Source organism: Meriones unguiculatus, chromosome 1, assembly GCF_030254825.1.
Source record: "Meriones unguiculatus strain TT.TT164.6M chromosome 1, Bangor_MerUng_6.1, whole genome shotgun sequence".
NCBI lineage: Eukaryota > Metazoa > Chordata > Mammalia > Rodentia > Muridae > Meriones > Meriones unguiculatus.
In genome coordinates this window covers 142,522,729-142,545,352 of record NC_083349.1, presented here as the reverse complement: position 1 = coordinate 142,545,352, position 22,624 = coordinate 142,522,729, and the positions used below count along the sequence as shown (strand labels likewise).

The following is a 22,624-nucleotide window of genomic DNA, read 5'->3' as shown; positions in this document are numbered from 1 at the left end:
GAGTTCGAGGCCAGCCTGGTCTACAGAGTTCCAGGACAGCCAGAATTACACAGTGAGAAACCCTGTCTTGAAAAAGAAAATTGTTTTTCAAAAAAAAAAATTACTTTTTTCTGATGCATGCACATCAGAGCACGTGATAGATGGTTGTGAGGCATCACGTGGTTGCTGGGACTTGAACTCAGGACCTCTGGAAGAACAGCCAGTGCTCTTAACCACTGAGCCACCTCTCCAGGCACATCCTTAGCTTCCTTATATGAGAGCTGGGTGAGCTCTTACCAAGGGCGCCACCTCCCAAACCCCACAGCCAGATTCTGAATCCATGTTTATTTTTTGTCTGCTTTCGATTTGTGCACTGTTTAATCCTGCTGTTGTCAACCACAGAGACTCTTAACCCTGGCTGTATAGCCCCTGTAAAGAAAGCACATTTTTGGTCTAATAAAGTCACGTAGGTCCGAGGGTGGAGGGACTGGTTCTTTATTCCAAAATGTCAATATTCAGTATCAAAACAGTTGCACTATGGGATTCTCTTCTTCCAGATGGAGAAGAATACAAACAAGCCAGGAAGCGGCAGGGTGTCGACCTAACAGGCCTGGAGGAACCACCTGAACATGGCGATTGGGTGGGGACACGAAAGATCAGCACACCAGCAGCCACAGACTGCAAGAATTTGGACAGGCAATGGGTTGGCCAAGGTAACCCAACCCCCCCCAAAAGCAAAATTTCAAAATAATATAAAATTTAAAAAGTTGTTTTTTTTGTTTTTTGTTTTTTTTTACATAAGCTATTCAAGATTTCTCCAGCACTGACTGACACAAAGCACAATGAGCTGGCACTTTAGAGACAGCAGCTTCAGGAAAGGGTGATGAGATGACTTTCCTGTGGCTAAATCAGTGGCACAAACATAATCTTCCTTCCCTTTCTCCCTCAGGGGTCACCTCAACACTAAGGGGCAACATGATGCATTTTGTGAGCAGCTGGAAAAGGGGTAGAGATGAGACAAGTCTGGGCTCACACCCAGGCTAAAGCAGCACACTTGCCTAACACCCACAGGGCCCTGGGAGCTGCGGGCATCTCAGACACCTCACCATCTTATTTGGTCACATCTGATGGAAAAGGTAAAAATAAAAACATGCGAAAAGTTGTTCACAGATATCAAAGCTGAAAACCTTCACAGCCCGGAACAGTTTTTTTGTTTTTGGCTAACTTCCTAGAATCCCCTGTTGTTTGGCTAGGCCTTGGTGCAGAGCACTGAGGTCTCCAACGGTGGAGTCTGTCTGGGTCTCAGCAAGGCAGGCCGGTTCCTGTGGTCCTCCTCTATGGAGGAGTCAGTATCCATTAGGCTGAAATGTCACCTTCCAACAGTGGAAGGACTGGGTTGCTGCTCCAAGCTGCAAAGTGCTGGGAATGTTACAAATGGTTGCTTAGACAAAAGTACTCAAATGTGCATGTCACAACTGCACTGAAGACACTCTGCATTGTGCTCACATTCCCTTAAATATTGTTCCCAAACATGTCAGCCCCTACAGCTGGAATTCTGGGAAGAGGCTGACACAGTTTTGTGAAAAAGACAGGAGGGGTAGAAAGGGTGGCAGGAGGGGAAAGCAGCCTTCAGTTAAAAAGATCAGCCCTCAGTTTCAAGGTCAGCTTCAGGCAGGCTGGCCTCTGGCGGAGTCAGGGTCAGAGGGAGGAGTAGCCATGGGGCGGGGGCTGGGGGTGCTCTACATCTCATTCAGGTCCAGCAGAGTCTGGTCCAGCATCCTTTGTGTACAGAGGTGTTCCTCTTTGGTGCACTTCAGCTTATCTAGTGGGAATAAAGAAGAGGAATTACACAATTTTCAAGCAATCCCCACCCTGAGCCTTGCTCCAGTTGCATGGAAGCTGCAGAAGCCAGCTACCGCAGCCCTGCGTTCTGTGGGCTCTCTGGCTTGCCAACTGAAGCCAAGGGAGTTTCTCTACTGCCTAGGGGAGGGAACTGGATTTAGCCATTTCCCCTCCTTCCAATAGGCAACCAAGAGACATTCAGCTTTCAGTCTCAAAAGGATCAGGCTGAAAGCATCTACTTTTTGACTCTGCCCACCTGAAATGCCACACTAGAGCGTGACCACTGCAGACAAAGGCAAACATCAAAATCTCAAGTAAAGAGCACAGGACAATCCTCCTGCAATAGGTATTTTTTCCACAAAGTGAAGGGGGCAGGAGTCCTCAGGTTTAAGTCAAGAATACTGCCCAGACACATTCTTGTAAGCAAAGCCCCACTGAGATTTTAGCAGAGTTATCAACAGAGCTGACCCGACAGTGACTTAAAACTAAACACAAAAGCAGCAAGAAGGAAAACTACCAGGCAGAAGGCCAGTGGTAAGACACCAAGCACTTCATCTGCTTAGACAGTGAACCACAGAGCTTCATCAGAACCCGAGTGATGGCAAACAGACCATCTCCACACTTCAGCATTCTTCCCACCCATTCCCACCCAGTCACAAAAGCCCAGCCCTGGGCCTGCAGATGGCGCACTTACAACACCTTGTCAAGCCAGTCTTTTTATTGTTAGAAAATATCCATGCAAGAGAGCAAACCCTACAGTTGGTGCACAGGTGAGAGGGCCGCAGCTAATGGCTTCCAAACTCCCCACTAAATCTCCCAGGCTCCTTCTTCATCACCCATCATCTCTTCTAGAATAGAAACAGCCATTGCAACTTCATGGGGGCCGCCAGGAAATCAACAGTATTCTAACTGCCCTCATCAGAAAGCAACCTGCTTAGGGCAAAACAGTATCTTTTAAAAAGGCAATCAATCAGCTTTTTGCTGGGGTCCAGGTCAGGAGTGTGGGTTTACTGGGCACCAGGGAGCCCTGCCCATCAGTCACACAGATCATGCAGCGTTAGCTTCAGCTCATTAGAAAGCAGGCGGTTTCGCTCAAGTTGGCTGTAGAGACGCTCTGCAGCGACAACAGAGAAGAGGGAAGAGGAAAGGAGAAACAGGAGGAGAGAGAGAAAAGGGGAGGTTAGTGGACAGCAGAGGCAAATGTGTCATTCAACTAGCTGGTCTACATAATGTGCACCACTCAGCAGCAGAGTGTGAGGGCCCAGAGCAAGAAGAGCCGGCCAGTTGGTGGGAAAACCAACAGAGGGATACAGCATGGAAGAATTTCAGCTGTAGGCGCATTCTGAGTGTGAAAAGACACTTCCTTCACAGTTATCTATGGCTGGGCTGAGACAGTCGCATGGCAGTACAGTGGACTTATAGGCAGTTAGCAATGAGGGTTCAGAAAAAGCAAAGGGCACACTATTTGAAACCATCTCACCCACTCAATCCTTCATTTCAAATGAAGTGTTACTGCAGTGCTGTACAGCAGACACCCTGAAGCTCTCCCCAATTCATGTTTAGGTTGCCCTTTATGTAAGAAACCATCTATCCGGGTCAGCAGCATACCCAGCAGTTAAAGGATACAAGCCAATTATGACTACTGTGAGGGTTAGAGAGGAGGCTCAGAGGTTAAGAGCACTAGTGCTCTCCCAAAGGACCTGGGTTCAATTCTAGCCCCAACACGGGAGCTCACAACCTGCTGTAACTCTAGTCCTAGGAAATTCAACGCCCTCTTCCAGCCTCAGGCACGAGGCACGCACGTGGTGTACAGACATACAGGCAAGCAAACACTCCCTCCCCCACCACCAGAAAATACAAAAACTCTATTAATTTAAGGAACATCATGCTGTCTCCTTGCCAAAGGTGATCACAGATTCCAGTCCAGGCCTGTGACCTATAGGAGAAGCTGGGGCTCATGAGAAAATTTTAGTTTTCTCTCTTGCTTTGAATATAAATGTCATGTCCACCACTATATATTTCAACCTTAAGAAAATCAAAGAAGGTGCTGGAGAGATGGCTCAGCAGTTAAGAGCACTGTCTGCTCTCCCAGAGGCCCTGAGTTTGATTTCCCCGGCAACCACATGGTGGCTCCCAACCATCTATACTAGGATCTGATGCCCTCTTCTGGCATGCAGGTGTCCATGCAGATAGAACACTCATAAATGAAATAAAAATAAGTCTGAAATAAAAATAAGTCTTCAAAGGACCTAGTTCTCATAGGCTACAGCTACTCATCAGTGGCTAGACTTGTTAGGTTTAAAAATAATCCCATGATACCAAGTTTTGTTTTGTTTTTCCTTATAACATTACTTAGATGTACATTAAACTCATGCTCAGGTCCACTGCCTTTATCTGCGTTTACAACTTAGAGCACATTTCAAGGAGAACATACTCCCCTCCCCCCAGCGAGAAAGATTCGTGCTCTGATGCTCTGGCTCAGCTCAAACCTGATCTTGCAGCTGTGGTCTCCCGAATGACTGTGACAACAGATGTGCACCACTCCACCCAGCTGTCGCTCACCTTATACCCAGAGATGCAGACAGGGAAGCAAAACTACTCTTGGTCCACCCCTACTATCAGCCCCTGAAGCTCAAGTTTATTTTGGTTATTTTTAATTTTTCTAAGACAGGCTCTCACTATATAGATCTGGCTGTCCTGGAACTCACTTTAGACGAGGTTGGCCTCAATCTGCCTGCCTCTGCCTCCTCAGCGCTGGGATTAAACGTGTGTACCAGCATGCCCGGCTTGAAGATCAAGTTCAACTTCCTATGTTTTTAGAGCCTTCTCTGAGTGTGGGTGCATATCCACATATAGAGATAGGGAGCTCAGAGGACGAGTAGGGATTGTTCGCCCCAGAGATCCAACCCAGGGCATCAGGCTTGGCAGCAGGCGACCACGGTGCTATCTTGCTGGCACTGACTACAGACAAATGGCCTAGCTAACGTTCTTGGTAAGTGGCACTGTCTCTCCTCTACCCCAGGGAAGAATATGGAAAACTGTACAGGGAGTCTGTTTTTCGAAGATTATGTATCGGGCTGGCTTCAAACTTGTGCGATCCTCCTGCCTCTGCCTTCCATGCCTCCATGACTGGCTACAGATGGGTTCTACTTTAACAGTGGCCAGAAGGTTCTGCAGGTATGTACTGGCTGGAACAACATGATTACATGCAGAGTCTTCCCCTGTCCTGTGACAGACGGGGAGTCTAAGCTAGTGGCCTGATGCCTGGCCTGGTTGAGTAGGAGACATTCTTGACCAACAGCAGGCACACAAACTCTCACCCCTCAACATATGTTGCTATGGATGTGTCTCATCCATATCCAACGTGGTTTTGTCCCCACACCGGTTTTAGGAAAGAAGGGTAGTACCCAGATCTTGTTCAACAGTCTGTTCCATTTAGAGAAATGATAAAGACTTTACCACTTAACAAAACCCCCAGTCGAAGCTCCCCTAAAGACTGCGGTTAGAAACCCAACTGCTCTCTGAGCCTGAGCTTCGAATGACTGAAATGTCGGTATTACATAGTATTAGTTCACGAAGGCCCTCCCTTCCCTGGGAAGCCCAAACAAGACTCCCTGGCTCACTCCAGCCATGCCCAGTTGAGGAGTTCTCTAGATAGGTCAGCAAGATAGCTCATGGTCACTTGCTGCTAAGCCTGATGCCCTGAGTTGGATCTCTGGGGCAAACCACTCCCTACGTGCCCTTTGACCTCCTATCTCTATATGTGGATATGCATGCTGCGCCTCACATTTGGCACCCACACACAATAAATTAAAAAAAAAAAAAAAATCCCAAGGAACTGTAGTATAGTCATGAAAAGAAGCTCCACCACTAGGTGACATCCGACCAAGCACAGTTGTTCCTCATTTCAACAACAGCAATGAGGGAAAAGAAACTCAGTTGGCTTTAGAGAGAAACACGCTAAGGAGCCAAGTGCTTTGCTCTGGTGTTGGCCCCAGCAATGAACACATACAGAAACAGGATGTGAAGCACAGAATTGAGAAGGACCTACCTGACACTAGTTCTCAAACTTCCCTGGGATAGTAGAAAGAGACCTACCAATAGGGTAAAGCAGAAGCCACGGAGAACGAGAAGCCACCTTTCCCTTTAGTCTGTTGCTCTTAACTCATTCTCTTTCCTTTGTAAACAACGCCACGGGTTGCTCCTCGAACCCTGTGCACACCAGGCAAACAGCCTACCGTTCAGCTATATCTAAGTCCCAGACTGCTTTCAGCTATTTACTTTGAGATAGGATCTCACTACATTCTCACCCTTGTGTTCTAACTCCTGTCCAATACCAAATGTCTTCAACTTTGCTGAGCAACAGCGTCATGGGACTACTTAAAGTCACATAACTATTTAAGACTGAATTCTAGCCTCACCACAGACATTTTCAACAGCCACAGAAACAAGTGACTCATACCAGACGTTACTCTACTGGGCACAACCACTTTAAAACATATTTACTGCTTTTCTTCTTTCACTAATGCTCTCCTGGCTCTTGAACGTTACCCCTTAACCCACCCTAATGCTCAACACATACCCTCAAACCGCTCAGCACTGGGAGCCCATCGCAGTTCCCTTCCCTCTCAATCTATCTGCTATCTATTCCTTCCATACTTCCAACTTCCTTCTATACTGCCCAACTAGGCTTTTCTCCTGATTTAACCTGTTCACACCTGCAGATGCTGGTTTTGTTTTCTTTTTTTTTTTTCAGGCTCTATGTAGCACAGGCTATCCTGGAACTAGCTATGTAGACTGGCCTCCTCTGCCCAAGTGCTGGGATTAAAGTTGTGTACCACCAAGGCCAACACCTGCAGATGTTCTTTATGGTTTTAAAGTGTTGGTGTAACTTAAAACTGCTTCCAATACCTCAGCATTCCAGATCTCTATCAGCCCCTCCGATTCCAGCCTCTGGATTTTGTTTTCACCTGCAAAACCTGTCAGTTTCTCAGACACATGCTTCTCTCGCTTCCCAAATCTCAAACCAGGACATTATTATGTCCCTACATCTTTAACACTGTCGCTTTCTTAGTCTCAAAGCCAGTAACCTAACTTCACTTCCATTTGCGTAGCTGTCAAAGTGTCATTTTACCAGACATGGCCGCACATGCCTCCCACACACCACTTTCAAGGCTGAAGTGAGGACTGCTGAGCCTTAAGTTAGCCTGGGCTACAATGTGAGACTCCAGCTCAGAAAACTAGCTAAACAGGTAAATCTGCAACCTAACCTCATATTTTCCAAAATACGGCATAGTCATGACTAGTAGTGTGCGCGGTACACGCAGTGTTATCTTGTGAACTTTAACTGGGATGTCTGCAACACGGGCTCAGCACAGTTGAGGATGTGTTCCCACTCCAGTGCACACATAAAACACACACACGTACTATTTTTTAATTGTAAAAAGATTATTCGTTTTGTTTTCTGAGACAGGGTTTCCTACATAGCCTTGACTGTCCTGGGAGTGGCTCTGTAGACCAGGTTGGCCTCAAACCCAGAGGCCATCTGTCTTTGCCTCTGTGCTGAGATTAGAAGTGCGCACACCACAGACCAGAAAAAGATGATGCTTTACAAGTTGATTTTTAAAGAATATCACTACACTGGCTGGCCCAGGACTGGATATGTGGACTGGACTGGCCTTGAACTCAGAAATCCATCCTCTGGGATTAAAGACATATACCACCCCCCCGGCCTTTTGATCAGGTCTTGCTGTGTAGTTCAGTGTGGCCTTAAACTTCTGATCTTCCTTCCCCAGTGTCCTGAATGCTGGGCACAGGCCTGCCCACCATGCCCAGATCCAACTTCTTGTCGCACACCTGCGCATAAACTACAGTGGCATCTCCACCACTTTTCAAACTCGAACAGAGCTTCCCAGGAGCACTTCAGCAACCATCGTGCCCCACGCCAACCGCCCTCATGGCTACTGTGTTTTTCTCTAGTTCTGCTTTTTTACCTTGTTTTTATTTAACTAGAATACTGAGTATCAACTATCTCAAACTGAATTCTGCTCATAAAAAGCCAAACCTGGGGCTGGTTATGTAGCTCAATGGTGTTTGCTTCAGCAAAATAAAGACAATGAACAAACCCCACCTAAACCAGGCAGAAGGAGGAATGCCATGAGCTCAAGGCCAGCTTGGGCACACACTGAGTTCTAGAATAGCCAGGGACAAGAGAGAACTGTCTTAAAAAGACAAAGAGCTCAAAAATTCCAATTTGGGGACCATCATGGAACCAGTGCCCCTCCCACTTAGCTCCCCAACCTTGACTATCTGCAGCTCACAGAGCAGCTTTAACTTTGTCCTTTAGATTCAGAGCAACCTGAGTGCAGGTGGCTCCTCAGCTGCATTCATGTCTACCAGGATAGGACAGTTAGAAAATATCAGTACCTGCAAATAAACCAACCTCTACCGAACCTCAGGGGCAGGAAGAAACACTATAGGTAGAAACTCAAGACTAGGGCAAACTTCTCTACCTAGCTGTATCTTTCCTTTCCTTTATTTTTTGGTTTTTCAAGACGGGGTTTCTGTGTAGCCATGGCTGTCCTGAAACTTGCCCTAGACCAGGCTGCCCTGGAACTCACAGAGATCCCAAACCACCCAAGCGCTGGGATTAAAAGGTGTGCACCACCACTGCCCGGCCAGCAATTTCTTAAACAAGATTTTATTTGTTTATTTTTTGTATATGAGTTGCTCTCTCTGCATGTACACCTGCACACCAGAAGAGGGTATTAGAGGGTATAGATGGCTGTGAGCTCCCATGTGGTTACTGGGATTTGAACTCGGAACCTCTAGAAGGGCAGACAGACTCTTAACCTCTGAGTCATCTATGCAGCCAAAATGACCCCTCTTTCCTTTCTTTCTTTGTGGTACTGGGGTTCAGACTAAGGGCCATGTTCTCTCCCTACAGCCCCATACCACATCCACAGCCCTGGATACTGAACAGAAAAGGCAAGTTTCAAATACACGCTGCTAAGAAACTGAAATACTACACAACATTTAGTTGTAATATCAAGTGTATCTGTTGTATAAACTCGAACAGCTCTGAAGTGTTGATATCCAAGAATTTTTCTAGTAGAAATTTAACAGTAAGTCATTACCCTCATGTTTGAACTATGTTTGACTGGTTGTTTTCATTTTTCCAATAATTTTTCGTGTTTTATATCTCATTAGAAACAAAGTTGAGGTAGCAGCCTTAAATAAGTGAGAAAGGTTTAAAGACCAAATGTCCATCTGATGAGAATTCAACCCACTAAGTTACACGGTTTTCTATGACTTGGGAGGATAGAATTGTTTAACTGTAAGGATGGATCCCACAGGCCCAGTGTGCTCAGAGGATGGAGTGTCTGAATCCCTGGCAAAGGACAGAACGCATTGACAACAACTCAGTATGGGGAAAAAGGCTTTAGGGAATGAAAATGCTCCAGGTAGACTATTTCAGAATTCAGAAGTAAAAGACTTAAGATGGTCTTAAAGGCTCGAGAAATAACTCTGGACTCCCTACCACGAGCAGCCTTTACTAGATCACCAGGCTGACAAGACTCCAATCAGCAAGTTTAAGTGTCAAGAAAAACACACACACAGAAGTAGCTTTGATTATACATTAGTCAGAAGAAGGGGAGCCTAACGCAGCTGTGCCCACATCACACTGGCAGGGCTCCTTCGTATGTGCACCAACAGCTTTGTCAACAACACAAATGCAGGAGGGCATAAGGCTTCTGGTAGCTTAACATTTTAATATGGGGTGAAAGCAAATATGTAAATTGCTTTGTGACCCCCCCCTCAAGCCTGCCCCCAGCCCTAAGGCTTTGGGAAACAGCCAGGCTGACCCAAATGGAATCCAGAGCGAGTAGGGTGTTGGGTTCCCCAAGGAAAGGGGGCAGATCCAGCACTGAGCAGAAACGGTGACAGTTTATCTGTATAAAAAAGGACACTCCAGGTGAGAAGGGCTGGCTCAACTGAGGCAGCAGCTTGAGAGGAAGGAAAAGGGGCAAAAGAGCAGCGGGAAAAAGAGAGCCAGACACTACAGGCTGCAACACTGGGCTGCTCCCAGGGTTAGCGCAAGGAAGCAGAGATTAGCATTAGGGATCAGATCCACAGCAAACAAATGAAGTCCCACAAAACTTTTGGTGCTGTTTACTGCTTGGCTTGCTTTGGGGCTCAGCTCAATTCTTAAACTGGCTGCTTCTCATCCCAGGGATGTCCCATTGTGAGCTTTAGTAGCAGGGCACAGATCAGGATCTCTCTCTCTCTCTCTCTCTCTCTCTCTCTCTCTGTGTCCTTGTTTGTTTTTTGAGACAGGGTCTCTCTCAGAAGCCCTGGCTATTCTGGAACTCACTTTGTAGTGAAGCCAGGCTGGCTTCATATTCAAGACATCCACCTGCCTATGGCAGGATCGAAGGTGAGCGCCAGCACACCTGCTGTGTTTTGCTTTTGAGACCCTGTCTTGCCATGCAGCATTAGCTGGCCTTAGCAGCTAGACTGTAAGGACTACCGCTGTGTGTCACCATACCTAGCTTTGAGAAACAAAAGTGAAAACTCAGTGCCAAGGAGAACTAGGCACAACGGCACGTGGTTGCAATCTTAGCAGTGGAGGGTGAGTCAGGACAATCTGGAGTTTGAGGTCACCATGGCTTACATAATTAGACCCTGTCAGAGCTCCATGGGAGAGTAAGAGAGGACACAAACTGCATCCAAGAGTAAACACCTCCCCAGGTTCTGCCAAACAAATAACCAGCACCAATGTTTCCCAGGCTGCACACTCTGCACCCTCACCCAGAGCCAGGGACCCCCCACTCAGCTGCCTGATAGTTACATAGAGGTCATGTCATTGAGGGCGTGGTCCAGCTCGTCGCTAATGGCCTTGTACTTCAGTTTCTGGGCATAAAGCTCGTCTGGACAGGCACAGGAACCACAAGGATAAAGTGAAAGGTATCAGAAGCAGATGAAGAGAGGGAGTCATTAGAAAATAGGAAAAATCTGTGTGAGTTCAAGGCCAACCTGGTCTAAAGTCCAGGACAGCCTGTCTCAAAAAAAAAAAAAAAAAAAAACAACAACAAAACAAACAAAGAGGAAAATAGGAAAAATGTAACTGTGGGTCTAACACCACGATGGGAAACAAAACAAAGCTTCTGGCAACTGTGACTGGCCATTTTCAGACTACTTTTCCCAATGGCCAACTGTACTTTCTAATGTCTCAAGTCAACTGTGGCAAGAACTGAGAACCTGAACATATGCCAGGCACCCGAGGACACCACTCCTGCACAGCCCAGAATCAGTGATAAAACTTACGGACGACAGAAAGAGAAAGCACACATGCGCGGTGACCAACTTCTGCCTAGTCAGCGTGATCAGTATTCACGGGCCCTGGGCTCTACAGGGCGCCTCCCCAAACCCTTTCAAAGAACATCCGGTCACCAAGAGCGTCTGTATCAAGGCAGTCCACGAGAAAAGACTTGTTTCCTTGTTAAGGTGGACAGACAAAACTGCCAGACTGCAAGAACAAGAAGGCCTGACGCTGTGCAACTGTGAGACGTGGTTACTATCTCCTGGAGCGGTGTCCCCCAACTTGAGTAAGAAGAAACAGCTCAAGCGGCCACAGGGTGACACACCGACTTCACTACCTTCTCAGCAGCGTGGCTTCCACTTTGACTCACAGACTCAAGAGTTGAGAAACTTAACATTACGAAATTGGGAGATAAATACAGCCATTAGATCTTTTTAGCGGAAAGGTGGCAGATTCTGGAAATAAGTGGCCTTATTAAAGGAAAAGATTAAAAATCCAACTCCACGGTTTGACCTACTTTCCCTCGATACAACACAGGGCAGGACACACCAAGTCACTACCAGTTCTCTGATGAACAGAGAAAAGGCTCAGGCTGGACGGGCAAGGCCTCCCTCCCGCACACACGCCATACCTTCCAAGTCATCAATGGTCTTTTCCAGCTTGGCTACCGATCTTTCAGCAAACTCAGCACGGGTCTCTGCCTGAGGAAATATAAGGCCAATCAGAATGAAAGATGGTTATTTCTTCCCCTCATGCCTGTAGGCCATTCAGAAGCAAGGCCAGCAAGGCAAATTACCAATGTAACATTAATGCTTTCTATCTCCCCACGTGTCAGCCCCTCAGCTCACCTCCTTGAGCTTATCAGTAAGAATCTTTATTTCTTCTTCATACTTGTCTTCTTTTTGAGAGTACTATTAAGAGAAGCAGAACACAAATGTCAGCGGAGAACCTGCAGAAAATCGTCATGTTACTCTTACATTGCTCATACACATTCTTTGATGGGGATTCAGTTTGGTTCTGGACTAAGAGCAAGGACCAGTTTTTGACAAAGGGTCCCAAGACCTAAACATTTCCAAATATAAAAATCGCAGAGTGAACTCCACTGGGACCCTCTTTTGCTTTTGTTAACAGACTTAACTTTTGACCTTACTCCTATCAACCCAAAGGGTTTTCTTTCTCCAACATCATCAGCAGAGATCCACAGTTAAAGCCCAATGATAGTAAGCGGCAGCCACCCGTCCTAACTACTGGGTGGATCGAGAGCTGGGGCTCTGCTTCCCCCAGCTGACTCTTCAGATTCTACAGAGCTCCTCTAACTGACCCGAGCACAGCAGCGTCAGCTCAATGAGCACACGACTGTAGGCCCCGGAGACCACAGAGTTAACTGAACCTAAGCCATGGAGGCAGACAGGAATTAGTACTAAACCTACACTCTGATGGACAAAGGTGGGAAGGAAGAGGACGATTTTCACTGGAGTATATGGAATGGGTATGCCTGTCATTAAGGGCAGGGCTGGGCCCAGGCCCCAAAGCCTGCCATCCTCACAAACCAGCCCTACCTTCTCCGCCTGAGCCTCAAGAGACTTGAGGTTGTTGGTGACATTCTTCAGCTCCTCCTCCAGCTCAGAACACTTACTGTGAATATTTTACATACCGCAGGAGAGGAAAGGGGAAAGAGGAAGAAATAAAAAAATAAAATAAAATAAAAATAAAAAAAAAAGGAGAGAGACACACAGATGTGAATTGAACCTATGTGTAGAGAGAGCTGGGCTGCAATCAGGGAAGAAAAGTTTCTGGGTAACCTGAGCAAGCATCAGCCCGGCCCCCTCTACCATGGCACATGTATGGCAGGGGCTGGACCCCCTGTGCTCAGAATGTTTTGCTCTGATAAAAAAAAAAAGAACACTTGAGAGAAATCACTCACTACCAGGAACAGGTTACAACTGCTCCTTGGGTGGTGGAGGTGGGGACAGATGCCCAACCCAAACAACCCCCCCAAATCACTGAAGGGAGGCAGAGGCCCTCTGGGGGAAGGCAGTGAAGCGATTAGGAAAGAAGAGATGAGAGATGCCAAGTGAGTGGAAAGGAATGGAGCATTCCATGGAGAAACGAGAAAGCACTCAACAAATCAACTGGTGGAGGGGAGGCAGCTGCAAAACCAAACCGAACTGAAAGAAAGCATACCACAGGCACGGAGCCTCTCCGTGGGCTTAATGGTTAGTACCTTTTCTTCAGCAGCACTCAGACACTTCAGGTTCTGGTCCATGAGTCTGATCTGCTCGTCCATCTCTCGGCAACGGCTGTTAGTGACAGTCACGGGAGTGGCACAAGCCAGGTTGTGGGGAAAAGGTTAAAAAAGGAAGAGCAAGAAAACAAGCCGCAAAATGGGGTGTGGGGTGGGTAAAAATAAACAAACAAACGGGAAGAAAACATCACCATGGTCATGATATGTCATGTCTGGAGGGAGGTGCAAGGAAAGCACAAACATACTCATCCATGCTGACTTTGTTACACAAGGCCAGGCTGGCACCAATGGGCAGCAGGTGATTTCTCTAAAGCCTTTGCTCTCAATTTCCCAGGCAGATTGGCAAAGTGGTAAAAACTGAGACCAGGTCTGAAGTCAGTACAGGCCAAGAAGGAAGAAATTCCAGGTGGAAGGACCCAATAGGATCTTCCAACTAGCTGTTTGCCATATTAGTCTCTATGTTCCCTCAATCTGAGAATCTTCCCGAGAATAAGCAAGCCTTGTTACCTGTTACTAGTCAAGATAAGAGAAAGCCCAAAGCCATTCTTAGAAGCTACCACCCTCCCGGGCCTGTTTAACAAGGTCGAAGGAATGCTGGTTTACTCGGATTAGTGCCCAAGCAGGAAGGATGGTCTGACAAGATCTGGAGACAAAATACTCACGACTCTGCCAGCTCGGCTCGTTCCTCCGTGCGTTCCAAGTCTCCTTCAATAATCACCAACTTCCGAGCCACCTAGAAGACAAGACCTTGGTACAGCTCAAGCAAGCAAGGGCAACAGCCCTTCATGGCAGTCTTTGCAGAGCCTCCACGTCACTGCAGAGGTGGCTCACCTCTTCATACTTCCTATCTGCCTCTTCTGCAATGTGCTTTGCTTCCTTTAGCTGGATTTCCTGGAGTTCCATCTTTTCTTCATCTTTTAGAGCCCGGTTTTCAATCACCTTCATACCTCTGCCAGAAACCGGATGAATACAGCAATGACTCTGAGGTCTGTATCAACTCCATTCTAAGAACTCAAAGTCACAGCCTTTAGAGTCCATTCCTGTTTGCCACCCAAATGGAAACTTGATAACACCCGAGTACATGCACCATTTAATTTAAAACATGGGCTAGGAATACAGCAGGTGTCTGGTATATGCAAGGCCCCAGTTCAATTCACACAGTACAAAATAGTACTAATATAAAATCACTACCATTTAAAAAGCAGATGTGGGGGCTAGGAGTGTAACTCGGTGGTAGAGGATGTGTCCAGCATAAGGTAGATGCCAGCTTCAATTTGCAAAAACAAAAACGGGTCTAGAACAGGATGTGGTGGCACAGGTCTGTAATCCCAACAACTTTGGAAAGTGGAGGCAGGAGGCTCAAGAGTTCAAAGCCAGTCTGGGCTACATGAGCTCACGCTTCAACAAAAAACCCAAACAAAACAAAAAAACAGGTCTAGAGAGAAATCTAGGTCAGAGCCACTATCAACTATTTTATTTGCAGTGCCAGGGATGGAACCCAGGGATGGAAGGAGAGTGATGCACCACTCAGCTACCCCACTGCCCAATTCTTTTGGAACTCACACGCCCTCGTGTCCCCCACATACCTCTCACTCTCATCAGCAGCCTTTTCTGCTTCCTCTAACTTCTGCAGAGCAGTGGCAAGGCGCTCCTGAGCACGGTCCAGCTCCTCTTCAACCAGCTGGATTCTGCGATTCAAGGAGGCCACCTCAGCTTCAGCCTTAAATCAATAGGAAAGGGAAACAATTGTGACAGCCCTGACTACTACGAAGAGGTTAGAGTCACACAGATCCTGTCTTGGCCCAAATGCTAAAAGATCTAACATACAGGAGTAGAAATCAACTTCCTTTTTTGCCATCTAAGAACTCCCATTTGTCCTACATGAAACGTTTTGTTCCTGCAAACCAATCTCATGTATCCCAAGCTGGCCACACAGTAACTCCCTGTGTTGGGATTACAGGTATGTACTGCAGTGTCCAGTTCATGCTGTTCCATGGATGGCACCCTGGGCTTCATACATGCTACACAGGTACTCTAATAACTGAGATGTACCCTCAGCCCTGAAGTGTGTTTGAAAATTCAGTTCCTTGTCCAGACAGTATTATCCTCTCTCTTCTGGACTCAATTCAAATTTCAGAACCTGGAAGAGTCAACAAAGCCAGGTGTGATGCCACAAACCTTCAATCCCAGCACACAGAAGGCAGAGGCAAGTGGGTCTCTTTGAGTCTGAGGCCAGCCTGGTCTACATGGTGAGATCCTGTCTCAAAAGCAGCTAGAGGGCTGGAGAGATGGCTCGGAAGTTAAGAGCACTGGCTGCTCTTTCCAGAGATCCTTAGTTCAACCCCCAGCAACCACATGGTGGCTCACAACCATCTATAATGAGATCTGGTGCCCTCTTCTGGTGTATAGGGTACACGCAGATAGAACACTGTATACATAATAAATAAATAAATCTTTAAGAACAGAAGTATGTGTCATTACTCAATAAATGACAGCTACTTCTAGCTTTCAACTCTAGATCCTCTGCTCCGGTCTTTACCTCCTGAGTGCTGGGACTATAAGCATATACCAGGCATTTAGTATTTCTATCATTTTATCATAATTCCTTCTATATTAACTAAATTTGCAGCTTAAGTTGTTAATCTTCTGATCACCTTACCCTAACACATCAGGAGGATGACCAACTAATGCCTTCCGGAATAGCTTTCCAGGCAAGGAAGCATAAGAATGCAAGATTGGGGTAACTGAGGCTGGAAAGATGGCTCAACAGCTAAAGGCGCCAGATGCCGAGCCTGAGACCCCAAATTCAATCCCTGGGACTCACATAGTAGACAGAGAACTGGTCCCCACAAGTTGATCTGACTACCACACATGCTCTGTTCATACACTCTTTAATTAAAAAAGAAAATAGACTGGGCTATCTTCCCCCCGCCCACCCTTGCAGTATTCCCTTACTGCCTTAACAAAGAATGCTATACTGTGATAATATGAAAACAAGCAAAGAAGAAACCTAGCCTCCACCTACTGCTATGCCTGTCTGTCTGAACTGCCTTTCTATTCCTCACAATCTCCTAAGCTTCACTGGACTTAGTACAATTCTGACAGTGATTTCTTCAGCTTCACAAACAATAAAGTACAAGCTCAATCCAAGTAAGTCACTAACTGGCTATGAGCAAGGAACAAACAGAAAGCTGTAGCTTGTGCACTGCCAGTCTACGGAAAGTGTCCTCATAGGTGTGATAGCACATGGCTACATGACATTCTGGAGACTGAGACATAGGGACCATGAGTTCAAGGCCAACACGGGTACACAGGGAGAGCCTATTTCAATAAACAAACAAGCCACCCCAAATTTAAGACCTCTGCTGCACATGGATGCATGCAGATGTTTCTATCCTGGTGAGCACTAGCTCTCCTTTCTAGCCCAGACTGTGCCTGGATTCTATTACCCTGGTTTCCTCTTAACAGGCAAGGGTGGTGGCAGCTGAAGAATCTGGGCCATTAGCCCTATGGGGAGGGATATAACCAGACAAGACTCCTGCTAACATTCAGGAACAAAAATTTCCACATACAAACACAGGAGATCAAAGAGACTGGGAAAGGAGGCAGGGGAGCGGGCTACAGGAAAAGAAGATTGACAAGTCTACACAAATTGACATTCCTAAGAAACCATTTGTGTCCCTAACTGTACCATTCAGAGCACCACAAAGACAAGCATTCTCCAGTTCTGTCTCTTCTAGGAAAACAGATGTCCCGGAGGATAATGCAGATTTATCCTCACAAACCCAACAAGGCCAACCAGTCCAGGGCAGGGCAGGGCAGGCCAGGCTATCAGGCAAGGCTACACACTCACAGTACTAGACAGTACTTACCCCTTCACATGCCTAAAACCCAAACACGAAAAATGCAGCTGGAGGTCGTTCAGCAGGTAAGAGCTACAAAGAATCAGGCTGATCCCCAGCCCCCACAGGGTGGTTCACAACTATCCATAATTCCAGTTTCAGAGGCTCCAAAGCTCTCTTCTGACTTCCATGGGCACCAGGCACATGTAGTTCACACACATACACTACACAGGCACAACATTCATATACATAAAATAAATAAATCTAAAGGGAAAAAAAAATCAAAGAAAAAGAAAATGCAGCTGGATCTGCAGGAAGCACTGAAATGTAAGCCCCCATCCAGCTCCAAGTTACCCAAACTGGAAAAAGATAACAGGCTATGGGGGCAGGGCAGTTTCCATGGCAACAAGCTGGCTCCCACACTTTCTCCTACAAAACAGCATTTACAATTGAATTCTTCACTAGGGTGAAAAAGGAGGAAGGGAAAATACATCTCGATGCTCTTGTAAGAGCAAGCCTGTGTTAAAACAAGAACTGCCAACTAAGGAGCCCCCGCAGAGGCTTCAGACAGAGCAGAGGGTGTTGGGTTCAGGACAGGAAGTTCTACTTCTTCCCCTAAAGCAGACCAGTTCTCTCTACAAGGAAACAAAAGGCTGCAAAATCAAGATCTGACACTCCCTTTAACTGAATATGGAAGACAGCTTACACATACCACGCAGGTCAGCAGGTCAGGTCAGCCTTTGTCAGGCCAGATTGATCCTGAGAAATATTACATTTTATGTTTTTCTTTCAGTTATACTACGTTTTACCTGAATGTCCAGTAGAGCCTGAAACTGGGAGGATACAGTGCTAGGTTTTCCGCTCAACAGTTAAGAGGATTCTCCATTGTTCAAGAGGCAAAATCCTGGTAGTGGAATGCAGCAGCCATTTGCTCACATTAAAAGATGGCCGACAGTAGCTTTGGCTATGACAGAAGTTTAGTCTAAATGCTCCATCGGGCTGTCCATATTGGCTCAGTGGGTAAGGGTGGTCTGTGTCCATCTATGCAAGCCTGACAAGCAGGGTTTTGATATCCTGAACCCATGTAATGGTGAGAATGGACTCCACAAAGCTGCACTCTGTCCTCTATGTGTGCTGACATCCTCATAGACACACAATATATGCATACTCAATAAGATTCCCCCCACACTTTTATTTTATTTTATTTTTTTTTTACTGTGGAAAGAGGCCCAAAGCGTACCACATCCCTTAATGTAAGATGCTGATGAGGAGCTGGTAGTCAGAGACAGAGCAGGGCCAAGGACAGAGGGGAGAAGTCTAAATCCGGCACTCTTCCCTGGGATTTCCCTTTTTAGATGAAAGTCACAGGTGTAATTCAAAGCAGAGATAGTACTAGAAAAGTCAGGCCTGTACTGAAGAGGGGAGCTGGGAGACTGTGTTTACACATGCCAGGGAGCTACTAGCGAGCTCTAGACTCTGTTCTCCAGGAATTTCACCGAGAGGGAGAAGGGCTGGAGACTGTAGGTATCTGCCCACTCCAGAGTCAATAAAGGTGGAGTCTAAGCAGAGGCACTTAGAGCAAAGGGCTGTTTGCTTCTCCTGTAGGAGCGTGCTCTGAAACAGGGGGGCAGAGAAAGGCAAGCAGCAGCCAAACCAATCCAAACCTCTACCACACAGAGGTCACAATGCTCGTTATGTGTCCACCAAATACAGGGACCTACGGCCAAACACCCTAGCCCCCTTCAGGGACCAAGAACTTGAGCTTAAGGCCAGAAACCCTGTTCAAAGGCCAGCCCCCTCAGTAGTACTTCCAATGTTTTAGGGTGGAACAAAATGAAAAATAAAAAAGACCATGGAAAACTTGGAGAGAAATCTTTTAAAGGGTAACATGAACCATTCACTTAAAATGGTTATAGCAGGGCTAGAGAGATGGCTCAGTAGGCAGGGCACTGGCAAGATTTTGGCTCCCAATACCTATACGGTGGGGATGGGGCGGCGAGTTCATAACTACCTGCAATCCAGCTCGAGGGTGTCTCACACACTCACACACACACAAGTAAATAAAATCAGTAATCAAAAAGAAATGTTCCAGTGGAGACCCTGGCATGGCAGTGAACATCAGGAGACAATTCCAGAGGCTGAAGCAGAAGGATCTCTTGAGTTCATCCATTCAAGGATGGCCTGGACAGGTATATGCATATATGTTACATATGCATTTATGGTAATACATCAGCAATAAACACATTTAAACTCTATACTGTCACCTGCTAAGTTTAGACAGAACAGGGTCAAGGGTGTAGGTCAGTGGTATAAAGCTTGTCCAGCATAAGGCCTTAGGTCTAATGCCAGCACCACTTAGGAAAACAAAGCAATAAAACTGTTTTACTAAATACAAAGGAAATTCCAAGCTAAAAGTAAGGCTTCACAGGGAGCTATACTATCAAAGGCCTGTCTCCAGCCAAGAACAGGATTGTCTGACCTGAGAACCTGCCTGTCAGCTTTGGTCTCATCTAGCGTGGATGTCCATACAAAGTAAGCAGAAAAAGATCAGACAGTCCACTAATATAGGAGCATAGGATTCCATCAGGTAGTGCTGGCAGGAGGAGCCTCCAAGACCCACATTCCACGGTGGCCCTAGAGCAGAGGCAGCCCAAGCATCCCCCTTCCCTCTGTGGCTCTTCAGAAGGGGCTCAAAGTTCAGAGTGCAGACAGTCAAAGGCTCACAAAGAAGACACTAGTTTCATCAATATTTAACTACCACCCTACTTCCCCATTCTGAGGACTTCCTCAGGAGACTTCGTGAAAAAGCACATGTGGTAAGCTCTGAACCTGTGAAAACACTCATCACACACAAGGAAGGAGCCAAATGTACCTATAAGGAAACTGACCAAATTCTGGGACAGACTGACACACCCCACCTTACCCTAAAACCAGTCCCAGGGCCCCACATTAAGCATCAGCCAATGACTCTGCAGCACATGGTCCATTCCTTCCACTGTACTCTCCATTTTTCCTTCTCAAGACTTCCTCATCTCTAGAACAATCTCACAAGAATTGATAAGGAGAAGCTGCAGGCTCGCCAGCAGTGGCCAAGCAAGCCTTTAATTCCAGCACTTGGGAGGCTTGGGCATACTGGGAATACAAAGGAACACCCTGTCTCAAAGCAACCATACTGGACGCCTAAGAAGGGTGAAGTTAAGATACGCTCTGACATCTCCATGCTCAGGTATAAAGTATTTTGATAATGTTAAAGGAAGGGAGCTGTGGTCTCCTTTTCCACTCACCCTTTTGGCCTCTCAAAAATATTATTCCCCAAATGAGCAGCAAAACGGAGGAAAAAAAAAAAGAAAGAAAAGAAAAGACACCAAAGGAAGAGCAATAAAGAACACCAACAGGCCACAAGAGTTCTTTTCATTAGGTCTTCCGTAGGAATCCATTCATCCCACCAACACTTTCAGTTGAACAAAAACCATTGTACTGAATAACCGAGAAAGCAGTCTCCCCAAAATCACCAGTGCCGCACACTAATGTTTCCATTCTCCACGGGGTTCAAACCAGTGAGGAACCTTGAGACTGACATGGCATCTGACTCTGCCATATACTCCCTTATCAGCCCTGCTTAAATGTTTTCCCTAAGTCAAATTTGCACTGCTCACTCTTCTGGCCTGAATCTGGCAGGCGTTCCTGCCTTCCAGGTCACGACAGGCGGAGTAAGTTTGCGAGCTCCGACATTCGCAAACCTCGGGAAGAGCATCATCTCCTCTCCCACTGCACAACTGAGGGGCGGAGGTACCAGTTAGTTATAAAAGGTCCCCACGCTCGAGGATGGGAGGTGGTGCTGTGGCCTCAAGCTCCGCCAGTGAGGGAGGGAACCGCGCTTCCTCTCAGCCAACTGCTGGCTCATTTCCTGAGCAGGAGGAGGGAGCGGAAAAGCTGCGAGCGGGCCAGGTCGGGGGCTTTCCGGCGGTTCCCACCTCCCACCCTCATTTTTCACAGGTTGGGTTCGGCCCCGCCCGAACCAGATCGGCATACACTTACTTTTACCCTTCTGGCCGGAAACCTCAAGAGAGAGCAAAGGATCCCCACCCTTCGCGGAGCAGTGGGGGAGGGAAAGGGCGCTGAGCCCCTCCCCTGGCCGCGCCCGGCTCCGAGGGACCGAATGAATGAGCGAAGGGAAAGGGCAGCCCGCGCCGCGCGGGGCTCGATGCTTTCCAGGGTCCAGCCTGCTCGCGCGAGCACCTACTTTCCTCTGTGCTCGCTAAGCCGGCCATCGTAATCGTGTCCCACCCAACCCCGGGGCTCCGTGTCTAGTCCGGGCCCCCAGGACGCCGAGCAGAGCCCCACAGCGGAGGGGCGCCTCGCCCTTCCCGGCTGCGCCTCGCCCTCCGTGCGTACCTGCTCCCTGGCCCGCCTCTCTCCCTCCACTTCCCGCTGGAGGCGCTCGGCCCTCTCCTCGGCATCATCCGCCTGCTGCTGCAGAACCTGGATCTTGCGCTTCACCGCCTCGATGGTGGTGATCCCGGCCATGGTGCCCACCCAGCTGCTTTCTGGAAATCGGGTCGCTACCTCCTCCGCTCGGCGGTGTAGCCGCTTCTCACCCTACTTCCGCCTGCTCCGCCCTGAAATACCGGAACTCACCCACCCGTCCGGATGTGACGCCACCGCCACCGCGCGTCCTCCCCCTGCCAAGCAGGCGGGAACGCAGTCCACTCGAGGGGCAGCGGGCAGAAAGTGAGGGGTGGAGCCTCGCAGTCGCCCTAGGCGACCACTCTCGGCGGTATTTCCTCAGACCAGTAAAGGGGGGCGGGGTTGGGTAAGGCTACCATAGTAACTGAGAGGCGTTTCGTGGGCTAGCCTCATCCACCCGGCTGCCTCCCAACAATGGTTGGCCCATTTACAAGTATGGTGCTATCCTTAACACTTCCGGAGTTGACCCCTCTCTTGTCAAGGGCCTTCCTACCACCGTGTCCTCTCCGCAATATAAAATATCCCACCTGTTTCCACTTCTGCTCAGTCTGTGACAAACTCCAAAACCAGATTCTGAGAAAAGCCGAAAAAAAACCTCTAGACTTCATCTTGCAAGGAGTCCCAGGGAACTCCTTTGAAAATCTCCTCAGAGCGCCGGTGGAGACTGCTCGGTTTTAGAGCAAGTAGCCTAGCACTCACCAAGCTCTGGGCTGGATCTCCAGGAACACATAAACTGGCAAAGTGGCTCCTATCTGTAATCTCAGTACTTGGGGGTGGAGACAGAAAGATCAGAAATCCAAGGTCATCCTTGGCTACATGGTGAATTCAAGGATAGTCTGAGCTACATAACACGCTGTCTCAAAACAAAACCAAAAATTGTTGAGCTAGGATCCCTCCCATTTCCTACTAGTTGATAAAGGAACTACG

At 47.5% G+C, this 22,624-nt stretch overlaps 1 protein-coding gene across 8 annotated transcripts; it reads right to left on the bottom strand.

Moving 5' to 3' along the window:
• Window positions 1-458: 458 nt before the first annotated feature.
• LOC110554253 (tropomyosin alpha-3 chain) lies at window positions 459-21,974 on the bottom strand. Of its 8 annotated transcripts, none has more exons than XM_021646796.2 (9): window positions 21,626-21,862; window positions 14,975-15,108; window positions 14,220-14,337; window positions 14,051-14,121; window positions 13,368-13,443; window positions 11,992-12,054; window positions 11,775-11,844; window positions 10,673-10,751; window positions 459-1,801 (listed from the first exon to the last, which is right to left on the bottom strand). In XM_021646796.2, the coding sequence occupies exons 1-9, from the start codon at window positions 21,755-21,757 to the stop codon at window positions 1,798-1,800; spliced, it is 747 nt and encodes a 248-aa protein (XP_021502471.1). In that variant the 5' UTR covers window positions 21,758-21,862; the 3' UTR covers window positions 459-1,797. The 8 variants fall into 8 exon arrangements, with proteins under 8 accessions (XP_021502471.1, XP_021502470.1, XP_021502474.1 ...); XM_021646797.2 differs by lacking the exon at window positions 459-1,801 and adding an exon at window positions 9,562-9,773; XM_021646795.2 differs by lacking the exon at window positions 10,673-10,751 and having other exon boundaries at window positions 21,626-21,859.
• Window positions 21,975-22,624: the final 650 nt, after the last annotated feature.

What these genes read in the sequence shown, in the direction of transcription:
- LOC110554253 (XM_021646800.2), bottom strand. Translation starts at nt 21,757, where the DNA reads ATGGCCGGGATCACCACCATCGAGGCGGTGAAGCGCAAGATCCAGGTT. An exon ending in AGAGGCGGGCCAGGGAGCAG is followed by an intron (nt 15,109 to 21,625) that starts GTACGCACGGAG and finishes TATTGATTTAAG; the next exon opens with GCTGAAGCTGAGGTGGCCTC. An exon ending in TTGAGGCTCAGGCGGAGAAG is followed by an intron (nt 12,055 to 12,702) that starts GTAGGGCTGGTT and finishes TTCTCTTAATAG; the next exon opens with TACTCTCAAAAAGAAGACAA.